General features: G+C 46.0%; 1 protein-coding gene across 1 annotated transcript; it reads left to right on the top strand.

Moving 5' to 3' along the window:
• Positions 1 to 6,766: 6,766 nt before the first annotated feature.
• Positions 6,767 to 13,058, top strand: LOC149352245 (antimicrobial peptide microplusin-like). The gene is made up of 6 exons (XM_089581406.1): positions 6,767 to 6,926; positions 8,784 to 8,842; positions 9,544 to 9,633; positions 10,892 to 10,918; positions 11,940 to 12,227; positions 12,941 to 13,058. Exons 1-5 carry the CDS (start codon positions 6,851 to 6,853, stop codon positions 12,189 to 12,191), a joined length of 504 nt encoding a protein of 167 aa, XP_089437532.1. The 5' UTR covers positions 6,767 to 6,850; the 3' UTR covers positions 12,192 to 12,227; positions 12,941 to 13,058.
• Positions 13,059 to 17,766: the final 4,708 nt, after the last annotated feature.

Raw genomic sequence — 17,766 nt, 5'->3', positions numbered from 1 at the left:
TCTACTTGCTAATTCGAGAAGTCATTTCGTATTTCTGCGCTGCCCCTATGACCATGCCAACTGCAGCGTAGAGCTGGCTCCACGCGCGGGCACAAATCTCACATCAAAAGCCTGACGGTTGCTCTCTGTTCCGTCACTGGATTTACATGCAACAAACAGAGAACATTACGTGGAATTAGTAATTCGTCCATTGGAGGGTCGTCGAAATAGCTGTTAAATCATGAATTCTCAACAACTGCAGCGATCGCACCAAGTGCAAACGCGCTGTGCCCTCTCACAGCCACTGGTTAGGCGAGACAGAGAGAATAAACTTTATTGATACACTGGTCTTGGGTGTTGCTTGACGATCAGATGGATCCGTTCCAGAACTCCAATAGCGCGACCTGCTTCACGAACCTGGTCCATGAGCTTTAGCTGTTCTTCTAAAGATACGCTAGTCAGCTAAGCCTCCCACTACTCGTAAGACGTATGTGTCGTCTTTTAAAGTTCATGCTTGCCCGCACACCCCCAGAAACGTTGAAAATTCTGGACTTGCGCTACACCTGGGGCAGGAGTCATGGTATTGAGTCGGATATATATTGCTTTGTTTATGCAGGTTTAGAACTGAGTTTGTCCGCATTTGGCCCCAAGCTACAGCATCTGCTGTGCTTAACTTTTTGTGTGGTGGAGGATATTTCCTTAGCATAAGATTTAATGTCGTTCGCTATATGGGGAACAAAGGGCTGTGAGGTTAGGATGGGAAGAACCCGCTCGGTTAATCAGCGCTTGAGCTAGGTTATGAGCTGCAAGAGCCGAGCGCGCATCATGTGCAGGCATAGCAACGATTTCTTACATCCGCTAGCGTCAAAAAGTCCGCTTCTGTCATTACGGTCGATGTCGTATGCAGGCGTACACACCGCGTAAATGTCTCCGCGGCGGCTTTTATAATGCATGCATGGGCAATACTACGGAAATCTGCATTCGCTTCAAGATTAAATGTTGGTATCGCAGCTTCTGCGTAGTAACTTAGGCGCCCAACTCCCTGTCACTCGTCTGCTGTCAAGTTTTAAAACAAACAGAAAAGAAACAATTTTATGTGTTTATTATTGCGACATTCACAAACAAGATTGCGCAGTAAAAAAGTCCATCAGGCCCATATATCATCCCAACATCGATCAAAGCGAAGATAAACTGGCCCAGAAGGATCTACCCATTGGGGGAGGCAGAACTTGCGAAACCTTTGAGGTCTACGAGAATGCAATGAAAGTCAAATTTTTGATGACCGCATTTTATGCGAAATATTTTCTTAATTTGCATCCAGCCCTGTAAATCATGAGAAAATTGTCGAAAAAGTTCTTTTACCATTTTGGACAACGTTGACTCTGTATATTAGAAACTTCCCCACACATGTACCGAATGCCCATTAGACGTGTTTTCTGCCGTTTATAATGCTGGCGTACTAAAACGGCAATTTCGAACAACTTAAGTTACTGCAATTCTTATTCGTACCAAAGCCAGCCTTCTTGAGCTACGCAATGCAACTGAAAAAAAAAGAGAGAAATAAATGAGTTCTATTCAAAAGATCCGATGTTCCGGTTCGGGTCTGGATCCACTGCATGGGACCAACACAGCGCCTTCACGACCCTTCTGAACGAGCGCCGAGATGGTCCTGGAGTGTTTTGTGAGGGCCTTCTTGGTCTTGGCAATGTTTTCAAGTGGTTTCAGCCAACTCCTCTTAAGATTGGTTGATTTGGCTTGCGCGGGTTTAACGTCTCAAAGCGACTCAGGCTATGAAAGACGCCGTAGTGAAGGACTCCGGAAATTTCGACCACCTGGGGTTCTTTAACATGCATTGGCATCGCGCAGTACACGCGCCTCTATCATTTCGCCTCCATCCAAATTCCACCGCCGCGGGCGGAATCGAAACCACGTCTTTCGGGTCAGCAGCCGAGCGCCATAACCGCTGAGCCACTGCGGCGGCTCCGCTCATAAGAGGTTACGGTAGGTGAGAGGGAAGGATGAGACGGTATTGTTCGCATTCCCTGAAGATGTGCTGCGCGGGGGGGGGGGGGGGGGGGGGGGTGTAGGAGACTACGCTGGCACTGGGGGCGAGCGTAGAAACCGTGAATGTTATGAAGAATATTCCGTGGCAGCACAGAGTGTCTTACTGGTCATTTTACAGGGAGGCCTTTTATTTATTAATTTTTTTGTTTGGGGGGGGGGGGGGAGGGGCTGGGACAGTGGATGGGACGATGGTTGAGTGCAGTGTTCGACGAGTAGCACGATAATGATGCAGTAGTGGGCATCGATTGTTAACGTGAACGTGGTGCGACTTTCGGAGCGATTTTCGGCGATTCTAGCTAAAGCGCAGGGTTTCACATCTGCGTTCTCACGGAGACAATCGACCCAACCAGCCCTTTGCTCCAGATCTGAGCGCAGGGCTCCAGCGTCCGCGCTGGGATCTTGGACGGCGAAAAGACCAGGTTTTGTTGTTTCGGACGAGTGTGGAGCCGCGCGGCGTTGTTACGGACTCTGTCGTGGCTACCCCAAGGACAACAAGCGCCAAACCTATGGTCGAAATGCTCTTCGTGGGCTTGCGTCTTTATATACAAGGCGCTCGGCAGCTACGCACACCTTTTGCCAAAAGTTTAGAGGCCAGGGAGTTTCCTTCTGATCCAGACTGTACGGTTTGTTATGCATCGTCAGCGTTCCAAATTTTTCAGATGTGAGAACTCTTGCTTTCCTCCCTCCAGATCTCTCTAAAGTGCTGCAAGGCGAAAGCGTTTCCTGGCCACAGTTTGTTTTTATTTACTTTTTATTTTTCATATCTTGTTTTTATTTATTTTTGCTCCTTTCTTAATTTTATTGTTTTTATTTTTATTTTCACATCTTATTTTATTTTGTTTTTATTTCTGTTTATTTTCTTATTCTTATTTTTTATTTTCCCTTTCTTGGCTTTACTCCTTTTATTTTATTTATGAAGCCCATGCATTCACTAGATGCGCCTTTATTCATGCTGGAACCTTGAACCTTTTGAGCAGTGACGCCGAAAGGCGGACGAATCTGCCAACGCGTCTGTCGACACGGCTGCCGACGCGTCTGTCGACACTTCTGCCGACGCGTCTGTCGACACTCCTGCCGACGCGTCTGCTAACGACAGTATGAGGCATTAAAGGCTTTCGCCTTAATATTGGTTCTGTGTGTGAATTCGTCGGCCCTCATTGTAATGCCAGGCGGAAGCTCTAACCACTAGGCCACTGCTGCGGTGGCCTAGAGAGAGTAAATGCAGGTAAAATATTGCGAAAGTCATTCAAACCGGGCATCTGATGAGCAGGGCGTTCCTGCTACCTTCTAGCGTGACAGAGCTGAAATAAAAGAAGGAATACATGGCCGGATGCGGGAGAGTCAGCAGCGATGATAAGATTATGAAATTTGTTAGGATATGGATCATCGGGAGAGGCCTCTGTTCTGCAATAGTTTTAACCTGATATTATGGTCATGATTCCCAATCTTATAACTTTATTTATGATCCTAGTGGTCAGAAGTGAGTTCTGTGACTGGGAGCCGATAACTACTGATGCTCAAGCGGACACTTAAGCAAACGTGTGCCACCGTTTCGTGCGCACAGGTGTCTGTTCGTGCCAACATCACGGCCATTTGCCGGAGATAGATGAATAAAAAATGGCGGGTGTTGCTGAAATGTTGCTCCTAACAACGTGGCAGCTGTCGTCGTTCTAATCGCGATCACGTTCTCAGAATTTCGCATGTGGTGTTCACAACTACAAGGCGCTCGGTGCATCCATCCGTAAAGCTTGACCCCAACGCCTTTGTCGTATCTGGCATTGCGGGACATGCCACAGGGATAATAATAATGATAACACGCGAATTTCCGGCCAGCCTGCAGAAGTCGGCCTAAAAGTGGTGTATTTCGACCAACAGTGTGATTATTCTCATGTGCGAGGGCGGCAGTGAGAGGGGAGTTGCGGCGCATAATTGCATCTGTGGCGCTAGTGAAGTCCACCGGTGGTATCGGGATCAGTGCAAGGACCTGCGGAGTTAGATTTTTCTATTATTTTTTGAAAGTGCACGTTTCCACTGAAAGTGTCGCACTTATACCTCTGCTTTATAGTTGCATGGCCGAGGACAAGTACGAGGATAAATGCGAAAAAGAAAAAAGAGAAAAATTTAGGAACAATCAAGTGGACTGATGCCAAAGAAATGAGATACCATGCTTTTTCACTCACCAATCTATTGCGGTTCCGATTCTATTCCTATTATGAGTTCATTATCTTTCGCTCCTAAATGTATTCCAATTCTGATTCTATTCCAATTCCGGCTATGCAACTACGCAAACTGTGTCATATTGTTAGATCGCGGTCAGTCCTCATATACCAATACCGGCGCAGTTGCGCAGCTGTTAAGCGATGCGCCACTGCACTGGCAGGTGGCTGTTTCAAACGCAGCCGCCGGTGGGGCTTGTGAGACCAAGGTTGCTCTTCCGGAGCAATGCGAGAGTAATTTTCTTCTTAGTCATTCTAATTTCTGCTGAATAATTCTTCGTCCGGCATCTCCCTCCTCTCCCATACAAGTGTAGAGGGCGAGGGGAGAGAGATGGTTTACAGGTGGCAGGTGGAAAGATTCAAATCCCCTATACACCACCGAGCAGGTGGAGGCTTCACACAGGCGCCGACGCCACCGGACAGTTTTCGCCTTCATGACCCTCCTAATGTTGTCACATTATAAGACGCAGTGAACGAAACATCTAGTGGAGCGTGCCATTATACAAGCAAAAAAATGGCTGACGGTTTAGCATTGCTAAGCACTGAACATTGTGCGAAAGAACGGTTTTTTGCAGATGGACATCACCGCCAACTACCTCAAAGCGCGGTTGAGGTGTCCACTAGCCCAAGGAGTCGGTTATGCACCTTTTTTCCTCAAAATCAACGGAGTCTAAACCTTCCGCTGGTTTTGGAAAAAAGGAAAGGTGCACAACTGCCTCCATTTGTAGATGCACGCCACTGGCTACTCACATCGCGACTGAGGTGTCTACTGGCCAAGAAAGCCAGTTGCTACTCATAGCCTTCACACACATACACAGACACACACCGCAGAAACCCGGGGAGTGTGGATAGAAGTGCTTTCACACTAAAACGCCCCAAGAGAGAGAACGACATGAATGGCCGATAAACAAACTTTAGAAGCTGAACATAAGGCGTAAACGGAATATTACTTTGTAGTATGTGCAACACCATACTCTCACAACCCATCCCTTGTCATTACAGCAAGTCTTTTGTAAACTTGACGCGACGAAAGCTTCACCAATGCACGCTCTGCATTGCCTAGGTCGCTGTGACTGGTGCTCTTTCGAGGTATTTTGGGACGGTCCAATGCCAGGAGGGCAATTGCGCAGCCCTATAATGCAGTAAATACTTTTGGAGGGTGCACAGGTAGCGCACAGTAGCCAATTTTTCACCGTAACTACATCCTCGGTTTGCGTGCGAACTGTGTCGGTAGAAGGTCTGTCACACGTATAGTAACGTTCCAAGTTCTCTACAAAGTCAGCACCAAGCTGTGGAACTCCGATTAAATGCTGGGATTTCTGTTTTATCAACACTGTTTGTATTACCCAGTTTTTTTATTCCTACAATAGCGTAGAAAGGTATAACGTCGTTCCAAAACCGTCGTTCTGATTTTCATATTGGTGAACACTGCTCTCAAGAACGGCGGTTAACGAACTCATGCGTGCATTGATATTACTGGCTGTTCTCTTCTGTCGGCAAATTTATGCGATGTCAGTGCCCGTTAAAGAATCCCAGGTGGTCGAAATTTCCGGAACCCTTCACTACGGCATAGCCTGAGTCGCTTTCTTTGGAACTTAAACCCCCATAAACCAAACCAAACCAATCTGTTTGCAAATTTAGCATGTCATCTAGTGACAGAAATCTGTAAGCTTCGGATTTTTATTCATGATGTTAACACCTGTACTCGAATGTACGAGTAGTGGAGTGGAGTAGTACGAGTTTTGAGGAATGTTCTCTGCGCTGGAAGAAGACAGAGAGAAAAACAGAATTAGCTATCAAGTCGCTACACTTTCAACTCGTTTCCGCTTGACGTTCAGCTACCTCTGTAGGCAATATAGGTCCTATAGGCGCTATAGGCACTGTTCAAATGCCAGTGAACTTGCGAGACGCAACAACAACCCCGCCAGGACAACAGCGCCATAATGCAATCCCAGCGGAGTGCAATTGAGGCGAGCTACTAACAAAACAAGAGTGCCGGTGACGTGGCCGTGCAAGTGAGCGTACCAGGGAAGATATCAGAGGAAAGGTGCGCGCAAACGCAGGGGAGGGCAGCGCGGTGCCTTCAAAGCGAGCAGGCGCACTCGGGCGCCCCTCGCATGGCGCTCGTCGCGACTTTATGGTGAGGTCCGTTCAGGGCAGGGTTGAGGGAGCTCATCTGCTCTACAACTAGAGTGTGGTGTCTCTGAGGAGGAATGGAGTACGGTACCGAGGAGGGTGCACGGGTAGTATAAAGTAGCGCATTTTTTTATCGGCCGGAGTCACGCCGCTGTCTGCGTCTGTCCGGAAGCTGTCGGCGGCGTTCCATAACTGTACGACCCATAAAGATATGCGGACCGCGAACGGAAAGCAAGCCATAAGCAGGCAGTGACGACCATATAGACCAAAACGCAAGCGGGCGTCTTTACTTTCCCCCTCCAGGTTATCAGATCCGGGAAGGTTTACTTCTTCCCTCCTTTCCCGTTTTGTCACAGCAGAAGGTGTATATAACGCTCCACTGCTGGGCCGCCACAACACACCGCTCGACATTTCTCAGCAGTAGGGAACAGCGCCAGTCTCCCCTCAAAGCGAACATGAAGTTCCTGCTTGCTTGTGCTCTCCTTGCCTGCATAGCCGCGTTGACAACGGCCCGTCAAGCGGCCATATGCTGTGAGTATCCAAGTTTTTTTTTTTCTGAATCGCTTCTCCGCAGCTAGTGAAAATATTGAACGGAAGTGCAATGAACAGAAAACCACAGGACGCAGTGGAACACGGGACGACGTAACTCGCGATGTGGGTAGCATCTGTCCCCTGCTGTTTTCTTGTTCATTGGTCGCCGGTTGCCTTCGCTTCCATTCAAGAAGTTGTCAACTGAAGACAACTGAAGAAGTTGTCAGAGAACGATTAGCTGTATAGTCGACTTTACTTCGCAACTGTCACTTCTGGCTCATGCGTAGCCACTTTTCTTTCTATTGCTCTTGCACATGCAGCAAAGGATATGCAAGAAGAATTGTTACGCTGGCCTCTTGATAATCTGCCTTGCGAGTTTCGGGTTAGTACTACTGAGCGCAAGCTAGCTTCCTGATTAGGTGAAGCAGTCACTCAGTGAGCGCGGTTTCTTTTTGAAAAAGGTGAGCTCTCATGGGTACTTATCCAAAATAAGACACAGCGCAAAAGTAAAGTCCACATTTAGATTGCGAAATAACTACCTATGCCCTGAGTACTGCATGAATTGTGTTTATTCTTTTTGCGTTGGTGTCCTTTTGTAAAACCATGCAATATCTCGCCCAAAAATAGGTTGTTCTGATGTGCACATAGAGCGCCTGAAGATGAGCTCTGGTCTACCAAAAACACTACTAGTAGCGTCAACGACCGTAAATAAGCACGTAATATTTACTGATCCGTGGCGGGGCCATCAGAGTAAAATTAAAGACTGCGAATCTTTCTTGCCTCATCAGAAATGTTCCTTTGTTTCCCTAATGGCTTGCTTTATGCAGAGGGATAACATTCAGGGCTACGTTGCCTTGTATATTGCATGCATGATGGCAAGGTAACACTGCAAATGTGTTATGGGGTAAAGTTGTGCATGTTTTGCTGGCGCTCACAGTTCAGTCAGCACGTTTTGGGGGTGATCTGAGCATTGTGTGGATATTGGATGAAAAGCATAAATATTTATCGCGTCTTTCACGAACGTCCGCGCACTTACTTTTTACATCCAAAAGGATTTGAGACGTAGAGCTTTGAGCATTACTGTGCTCGGACCAGCGGGAACATACGGCGATGTATGCAAGCTGTATTTAATTTAATGTTTGTTGAGTTGTTGACGCAACAGAAATTACGAGCCTTTCCTGTACTTTATGGCACATGAGCATTCATGTAAGCACGTGAGAGTAACAAGTGCATAACGTTATGTGAGCCTAGTAAAAGAGGGTTAAATTAAGTTAGCATCTGGTGCCTTCCGCAAAGCAATCCAAAGCAATCGCTCTTGCTTATATCTCGAGTGGCACAATCTTTTGGCGTGTGCTGCGCTTCACTTGACATTTCGAAGCTATACCCAGAAATTCTGAACAGCGAATTTTTTTCAACAAGCTGTTGTTCATGAACGAAAATTTTTTTGCATATCGTAAGATGACCCCCCCCCCCCCCTCCAAAAAAAATCAATATATCCGCAGATCCCTCTTCAGGACGCCTGTAGTTTTCTGCCATTTATTGTCAAAAACGCACCCCTTTGGATTGGAGCACAGGACAAATTTTAAAAGCAAGATTTTGCTGTGCATCGGAATATTAGTCCATTACTACGAATAAATTCGCAGCAGTATCGTACAAAATTCCACAGTTGCCTCACAATTAAAAGGGATGGGATGGCCAAGAAAGCTGGACTTGCCTACCTGCAAACTGGTCAGCCTTGTTTCAAGACGCATCCGTCTTGGTGTCAGTTGCTGGCACAATTAATATAAACGCAAAACCCGCAAGCCGTTAGTGCTGAGTAACATTGTTTTCAACGCCCATTCCCTTCTTCCTCCGTAGTTGCTTCGGAGGACCAGATCAAAGAGCGAGCAGCATGTGTGCGTGACCAGGCTGGCGAGGTGAGTTTGAACTTCCCGTGGAGACGCGGAATTTTCATATCTAGAACTCATTCTTAAAAAAATCTTGAACCCAGGAGTACCGCCGCGTCTGTACCCGCTGAACTACACAAAACCAGTCCTTCCTGCCACTGGATTGTTTATTTCCCAGGAAGATGCCGTTGCTTTCCCAGTCCCCTCGGCTCGATTTAGTGCGGGAGGTCCCAGTACTTGGCGGCTTACACAGTAGCTTGAGCTAAGCACAGAATGTTGCAGCACATTATACGCGTTAGCGTACATAACCTTCACAAAAATAGAAGCAAAAGCAGCGCTGTGTGGCTCCTGTTCTCCATTTCATGATGACGTTTTCACGCGGTGACCATGCTAGCTAATATCACTACACAACAATTTCTGTATCAGTACTTCTTAAAGGAGTCGGAGGCCGGAATTTTTTTGGTTACTAACCGCACCGCGAAACAAAATGGAATGTTTCCTGCTCTGTAATTGTGGGTACTGCATTTAGTGAGCAGGTGACGAGTGACGCCTGCAGATATCAGGCAGCATCCGTTCTCGCAACGCGAAGACAAACGTATACAGCGATTCCCAGCACCGGAAATAGATGCGTCACATCCAGATCCCCAAATAATGTTTTCGGGCGCTTTCATATTGTTTCACAATTCGCTGAACGCACTGTGTTATTTTTCGTTTTTTTTTTCTTTTCGCAGTTTAACACCCGCTTGGATGACGCCGTCGCCTCTCTGGGATGCACGGATGACCTGTGTGCCGTCCAAAAATTGTGCACATTTGTCAGCACGGTAAGCAGCTGCGTTTAGGAAATTTCGCTAGAGTTAGCGCCTGTTTTGTCCCCTTTATGTGCTGCGCGAAAAAGTAATCCGGCTGGTAGTCATGAACCAACTAGCCTTCAAACAAACGCTGCTTAGATAAATTAAATTAAATTATTAGGGCTGTATTTATTTTTTTACCTTTAAAGTGTACTTCTTGAATGCAGGATGACACGCTGTTTGCCAGCTTGTAATGAAGTTTGTAATGAACGCTTCAACACTGGGACTATTGATAATATATTTTGGTCGTATTTTCCAAGCGCTTATGGTTCTGGAAAAAAAACGAAATTGTAAAATTATTGCTTAGAGCGCTATATTGCCTAGTCGTCTTCCCATTATCAAAACGCGAGCTTGTGCGCAGGGCGTGAGGGGTAATGATGCTGATTGTTAATTTGTATTATGTTGTTGTAAGTTAAGTGCAAGCATTTTAATCTGCCTTCGCCATGTCTGGCTTTAAGTGTATCAAGACTAAGATAATTTCTGTCACGCTATCAGTGCATTTGTATCTGTTGCGAAGAATTCTTTATGATTTGGCAACATTTTTCTCTCTAAAAGGGCACCATAGACGCGAAGTGTACTCCAGACACGGTCGTACCAACGCTTTATATGCTGCTAGCTTCATGTACACAGGGGCTTTTGAAAGCCTGCATTGAGATAACTAGAGAAGTTTAAAAGCGGTGGTGCAGATTGTATTAACATGAAGGTCCCACCTCAGATTATCTATAATATTAACTACGAGATATTTAACAGCCTGTGATTCCTCAAGTACAATGCCATCTACAGAATAAGAATGTTGCAAAGCGGTTTTGTTCTTAAATATACGGAGGACTAAGCCCTTGTCAACGTTTAAGAACATGTTAAATTTCGTCCACCTACCTGAAACTTTAGCGAAAGATTTGTTAAGGCTAATTTGGTCAACACCAGATTCAACCGTGGTGCAAAAAGCGAAAAGCTTTATCTTAAGATCACTATTTATGACCACCCGTTTCTCGTGCTTGCGGTATTCGTTCGCTCCCTGCGGAATGTAGGCTCTTTAAGCTGCGGTCATTGAAACAGCGAAAAGTTCAACACCTCGTATAGATTGCTCACCTTTGTATACGCCGCAGCAAGGCGCTGGCGTTCAATAAAAGTGTACGGCCTGCTAAATGAAGTGCGTGTTGTTTTTCGGCATGGATGCAGAGCGCACGTTAAAAAAAACATGAACTTAAGAAGTGATTCTCTCTTATTTCAGGACCGGGCCTTGACAGCACTCTTTGCGGTAAGTGCATAGGGAAAGCTGGCAGCCTTGGTCGCGAAAAATGTTTGCTAATCTCTTTTTGTGGTTTGGCGCCTGTTTCCACTTAGTGAATTTAGAACTTAGCCTTTTTTGCAGCCTGTTCATATGTACATTTGTAAGTGAACGCTGTCCAGATAGAACACATTAACTATGGCTCTCCACCCCCCCCCCCCCCTCCCTTTTTTTTGCGCATCCGTGACGTTCCCCACATGAACAGGAGGAAGGAGAGGGGAAGGAACTCTAACCGTGCACTGTTTAACTTACTACTAAAACCTACCTTATTCATAGTTATCTCGACGGGTAACATTTGCCAATGTTTAGTTTTTTTATTAACGTGTACCGAGGCAATGTGCATATCGACAGAGTATTTTCTGCCCCGCATGACAAATGCAGTGGCCATACATGATTGGTTACTCGTGCAGAGAAGAGCATCTCCTGTGCAATACCGGGTACATAGAAAGCGGCTGAACATGCAGAATTTAATATCGAAAGATGAAGATTGAAAGCAAGTTGAAGATGTTTGCACGCATTGACCCCCTACGAAGATGCACACTCGTCTGTTCAAACAGATCAAAAAGGCGCCTCCACTAGCTGACATAAGTCCTTACGTCACGCCACAGAGGAGAGCTGTATAACGAGCCGAGATGGCGGTAAAATTTTTAGAACAGACAGGCACCAATCAAATTGCTTACAGAGTTCTTTTTTGCGGAAAACCGTGACTCTGAAAGAATCAAGGAATGTACTGTATACATATGCGCGCACTGACCACTGCCTCGGGGCGCTGCCTAAATGTTTCCCTTGAGTTGCTTAAAGGTTTCTTTGCACGCCTGAAGGTTGCAGGCATGCTTCAAAACACCTTTTGAGTATAACAGCCAAACCTATGTGCAGCTTACGACGAACGCCCCGGTCGGCCGAAATTTCCGGAGCCCTTCCCTTATTGCCTGAGCGGCTTTGGGACGATAAACCGCAGTAAGCCAAACCAACTTTCTTAACGGCATTGCAGCGACCCGAAACGACCTTTCTGCGGAACCTGTCCCTTCGCTGCGCGGCTGCCTCTGCCCTCGCGGCAACGCCCGGTGCAGCGCTTCCTGGCGCCGCATTGCCCGGTGCAGCGCTGCCGGTCGCAGCCGTCGGACCAGCTTTCTTGGCTCCCCAGCCGGCTTTCTTCGCCCCCAAAGGTTTCGGTGCCAGGGCTTTCGGAGCTAGGGCTTTTGGCGTCGGCGCTTTCAGGCCCGCAGGTTTCGGCCCCTGGTGACTGCTTTGACTTCGACAATCGCCGTGGCGGAACAACGTACGTGAGTTTCAACGCGACAACTTTAGATCGGATGTTCGGAGGAAATGTCGTGCGGATTGTCGCAACAATTCTGGATTGGTCGAGAGGGTTGTGACGTCAGCAGTTGAACTGGGGAATTAAAAATATTAAAACTCGCTTTAAATTGTGACTACAAGGTCGTAACATGACTAAAATGTTGTAATGACATTAAGGATGTAAAGCAAATTGATTACGCTGAAAATAAAGTTAGAATACTTAGTTGGTAATCGGACCCTATGACCATTGGGCTGCAAAACACACACGCTAGACCTATGCCATTAAAGAGCGTCTTTTCGATTTCTTTAAAGGGGATCCTGTGTGTCTTATAGTGTCTAGTATGCCTACTGATGTATTCTAACGAGTGCGTAATTAGTGGCAATAACTAAGAAAAAGCAGTAAATAACAATTTATGCTGTCGCGTCATGCCCCTAAGGTGGAGCTTAAGTGTCCCCCTAATTTTACTCTGGGTATGTGCTCGGGCGTGCTGGCGAGCGTTTACTACGCGTGCTTTTTACTCATTTATGGGGGAACGAAGGTTGGGGCATACGTTGGCTGGTTCACTTGTGGGCCAAGCCAGAAAGACGGAGGAGTGTTGTCGCGCTACAAGTGTTACGAAGTACTAATCATGATGTTTCCTACGCTCTCCATATCGGCCTCCACAAGTTAATCCGTTTTTCTTGTTTTCTTTACAGTGAACCTTGACAAAAGCACTAATTATCGTGGATTCTACCAGAGAGAAGTAGAAGACATCTTGAAGGAGAAAAACTAACACTGTAATAAAGCGCTAATAAAGGCTCCTGCTGCTTTCAACGTGCTTCATTTGCTCGCCGCTTGGTTTGGGTGGATAGAAATGTGTATGAAAAACCTAAATAAGGAGACAGTTAGTTCCACGATGTGACGAGGGTTTGCAGGCAGAACACTAAAGTGCTCAATAAACTGGTTTACTGGCTGAAGTATTACTAGAAGGACTGCCGGTACTTCTCGGATGTCAGGGAGTTGTGGATAGGAGTATGCGAATCGGAAGGTAGTGGCATGCATCTCTTACCAACTCTGATTAGGCCATAACTCTGATTCTGCCACTGTTCTGCGGAATAGTTCCAGTTCTACTAACTGGAGTCTAAGTTTCCCTCTTACTGTCGCCTTGTGTCTTTGGTAGCCGGGCGCAGTCGAAAGATAAGGTTGGTACTGATGCGGCCAGCGTTCTCAACGCATTTGCTTCATCTTTCGCAGTCACTTCGATCGGGAGATCGAGCGGCCGTCCATCTTCAAGCGTGTTGCAACTACGCATTGTTCAAGCTTGTGGTCAGACGCCCTTGAGAGCTGCTTCCTTGCCTTGAAATGCGATAAGGCAAATATAGTTGTTCTATCTTAGGCAATATATTTGTATTTATATGTGCGTAGTGAGAAAGGAACCACATTTGTTCAAAGTGGTGTCCTGAAATAATAGAGAACATAAAAGCTAATTAGCCATTTAATCTAACGTATACGTCCTAGATTAACGTGCGCCAGTCATCAAATAGCTGTTATTGAAGTGTCTTCCTCCTCCTCGTCGGAGCGGAATGAGGGGCAAGTTTCAAAAAAGCGAACTCTTTTCACGCTCTAGGGCGTTTGTCTTGACCATCTCCTGGCCCTCTGTGCTTAGTTGTCTCCTCTGTCAACGATACCTGAGCCACGCCGCCTCCCCGTGCCATCATGGTACTGCGCCAACAGCACATTGTTTAGTAACGAGAAAATAAAGATTAATTTGCGCCAAGAAAAGAAACAGACGAATTTACACCAGATGATGACGTAATATTGTACCTAAGCTTAGATCGTGATTGCCTGGCAGTATACAGGGCCATAACTAAAAGTAGGACGCGTTCTTGGAAGTGTATCTTGGAACTGTGCAGTGCAGAAAGACCACACGGTTAAACATAAGAGGTTTACGGAATAAAGCATTTAAGAGACAGTGCGAAAGCATCTCATGCCATGAACCTCCTTTTTTTTTAGTCTTTTGGTCCTTCTGCGCTACAAACCTCCAGTTTGTAACCAGGTGGTATTTTGCATTAGTTACTCTATCGACATAGATTATGACAGAAAATACAATAAAACGTTGATCCGATGGATGCCGGTGCAGATTCGGCTGAAAATAATATAGTAGAAAGAACAGGGCACTAGTAAACTGACAAACGAATCAAGGAATAATTGTACGGCGAAATGGTTTAAATTCGTATAATTGATGAGTACTCTTGGAGGGGGGTGGGGCGCAGAAATGGTGCACGTGCTCTTTTGAGGGTCGAAGGGAAAAAAAACGACATTTGAAAGTTACCGCCCGTCCTGTTCCACTGCTTCCTGCCTGTTTGTGTTCTTCACATGCTCTGAGATTTACATCAAAGTTTAACATAAGAGCACGGCCTGCTTCTAGAAAGAGGTTTAAGGATCCTAAAGCAAGCGAAGAAAGACATCAAGTTCCTTAAAAAGGCTATGGGTACGCCCTGTTACAAAGCTCTTCTCCGCTCCGACATTCCTGTTGAGCAGTACTACTACGGCTCACATTCCGCACTGCTTGTCTACAAGCAGTCACTGGTGCCCGAGATTTTAACTAGCTCTGCCACCAGGATATCCTGGCGCAACTTTCCATAGAGTTTGCGGTCAAGTTGTAGCAAAACTGAACGTGTGAAATCCGCATCCGGCGCACGTGTCTACTCGACAGCAGCGCCGAGAATCCTTTCGTTCACTCTATAAATGGCGCAGCAAAGCACCGATTTGATTCTTGCGGGAAAAAGAGCGTCTTCGGTAGAATCATTTATTCCTGACCAGCGCCGGTGCTTCCTTACTCCTCCCCCAAGTTTTCCTCATGAGCGCATGTTTTGCCACTCTCCATATATTATTGTGGAACGACTCAGGGGCTAAGTGACACAAACTCATCTTCCCACGTGATATAGTGGTCGTCTACGCGTCGTGGCCTAACCATTAAGGTTAGGCGGAAACTTCTCGTTTGCTTTCCTAAAGACATGTGGCTCTGCTAACTTCAAGCACCGGTTAGTGAGCGCGCTCCATCCATATTTCTTCTATTCGGACATAATCACGCAAAATCCGAAAGCTAGTGTATTTATTTCAGCCTTCCTTTTTGAAGCTTGCAATTAACAAGAGCCGCACCCCTCACAAGTTAGCTTGCGATATTCCTAAGGTCCACTTTTACTCGCTACCATGTTTTTTGGTGTATAAGTAGGGGTCTTTTCCTCACAAATTCATCGCTGCTACTTATTCCATCGTGCGACTTGCACACATTTGTCCTTCAGCAAGGATCGCTCACTGTAGAGCTCATGGTCAAGGGCAGTTTGTTTTGCTGCAAATAAAGAAAACAGTGCTTGTATAGATTGGGGATAAGCGACGCACAGATAGCACCGAGGTTTCTTAGATTGCACTGCTAAAATTTTTTTACGACGGTTGCCGCTTGTTTCGCGACGAATGCGACGCATATTATGCATGGGAATTATGCGCATCATATATATGTTTTTACTTGCCTCCGCGCATCTCACAGGGCCCCGTCACGCTGGCGCTTGCTGTGTGTGACTTCGTCAGAGGGTGGAAGCTCGTGTTTCTAGCCCACTAGAGCAGACCACTGCATTAGTGCAACTAAAAACATTGAATAGAGGAGCGATTAGCCCCTTATATGCCCAGTGCCCTACGTGTATGATTTTTTGCTCAGTAACCTTAAAATTTTATTGTATAAGCGTTCGCGCTCGCTCGCGTATGCTCAAAGGGCTCTAATCTTTTCTTTTGGAAGCGTTGGGTTGTGCGTGTTCTGTTTTGTGCATCGTGTACGTTCAGAAAAAGCCGCCAGTCTACTCTGAAAGCTATGATTTCATTCGACATTATCGAAGAACAGCAAAGAAGGTTGGCGCATTGTCATGAGAAAATCACCGCGCGTGATCACAAATGTGACATTAGAGTCGATGTCAAATGTTTCAATCGGGTCCGCACGCCATAGGCAGTGAGCTTGCCTTGATTCCTACGTTGTCGAACGGCTCAAAAGTCGGTAACGACAAAAATATTTGCTTCACTACAGGGATGATTTTGAATCCTTGTGGCAAATAAAAATTTAAAATAAAATATTCTAATTTTTTTTTCCATTTCCTGAAATTTAGGCATATACGGGTAATAGAATAGCGGAAATGGCTGTAGGCGCTCCAACACGAAAACGATGAACTTGAGTGCTCATATTTTATTTCTAATAAGGGAGTAATTACTCATTGACATCCACTCGAGCGCAGCCATACGGCTACAAAGGAAAGCAGTACAGCTTTCTCAGAAACTTCGTAGTCAAAGAAAAATTCGTCCTGGTCCGGGGTTCGAACACCGTACCACCGCTTCACCGGATTAGTCGCTACTCCAAGTACGTAAATTTCTCTATGCATACGCTATGTATACAGCCTTCCAGATTTTTAATAATATCGTGCGACCGCCGGCTGCCCGCAATGTCCGCGTCTTATAACGGCTGTCAGCGGGGAAATGAGCGAGAGTTTACGCCAGTGCACGAAGTCCTCTCCAGTGCGCTGTTCTCATAACGAGGACACACGCCCTGCCACACTGTATGCTTGCAAAAAAAAAAAAACCGGTGCTAACGTGTGATTAAAACTGTCTGAAGTCTTCATTGCTTTTTTATATCTTCTAGTGACTGAAGCAGTGACTGCAGCGCTGGCTCAAGCCCCCGTGACTGCGTTCCCACTTTGCAGCGGGCAACGGCAGATCGCAAGGTCTGCATTCCAGGCAGTACTCCGCGCGTGCTGGTGCATTCACTCTACTTTTTTTTTCATATGGACACAGTTTCGCATGAGCGGTCTCCTGTCATACGAAAGAAAAAGGAAAGGCGCCTCGCAGTGACATATCTTAGTCATGCATGTGCTCTACTTGACACTGGTTTATTACTAGTGATAAATTGATGCGCACTGTAATGCGCAAAATCGCAATTAGGCTTCATATATATTTTTAAAGGGTACGGAAAGGCGGCGATAAAATCGATAAAATTAGGTTCCTTCTCTTACATTGCATTCTATACATTTTGGACAACAGGTGTACGGCTAATGTCGGACTGAAACAGGAACCCTTACACTATTATTCGTAAAGAGTGTAGAGCAACATCATTTCACAGTATGTTGTAGATTGCACTTCGCAGGAGCCCAGTGCGTAAAAGATGCGGCATGAGATGCTGAATATTTCTGAACGTAAAAGGGTGAAGAGCTCTGTTGAATACATAGTCGGTGACCGCGTTACATTATGGTAGCGGACAAACATAGACAGAGGCTTGACCGTACTGCCCGAGGATACGAGCGAAATAATATTCATTGAATGAAGCGCATTTGTTGTTAATATTATTGTTCTTGTCTGCAAACGACTGTTGTCTTAATGCGTGATATAAAAGCGTGAAGGAACCGAAGCACTGTATCTAGGCAAAAAAAAAAATCATGAAAACAAAAACCACGGAAGGAGGGAAAAAGTGATTAGTAAAGAGGAGCATTATTCACTTTGTAATTCG

This window comes from Amblyomma mixtum, chromosome 3 (genome assembly GCF_055824585.1).
Source record: "Amblyomma mixtum isolate Tamu chromosome 3, ASM5582458v1, whole genome shotgun sequence".
NCBI classification, from domain to species: Eukaryota; Metazoa; Arthropoda; class Arachnida; order Ixodida; family Ixodidae; genus Amblyomma; species Amblyomma mixtum.
Note: the sequence above shows the minus strand (reverse complement) of the source record. Positions and strands in the feature narration are given on the sequence as shown.

What these genes read in the sequence shown, in the direction of transcription:
- LOC149352245 (XM_089581406.1), top strand. Translation starts at nt 6,851, where the DNA reads ATGAAGTTCCTGCTTGCTTGTGCTCTCCTTGCCTGCATAGCCGCGTTG. An exon ending in TGTGCACATTTGTCAGCACG is followed by an intron (nt 9,634 to 10,891) that starts GTAAGCAGCTGC and finishes CTCTTATTTCAG; the next exon opens with GACCGGGCCTTGACAGCACT. An exon ending in CCTTGACAGCACTCTTTGCG is followed by an intron (nt 10,919 to 11,939) that starts GTAAGTGCATAG and finishes ACGGCATTGCAG; the next exon opens with CGACCCGAAACGACCTTTCT.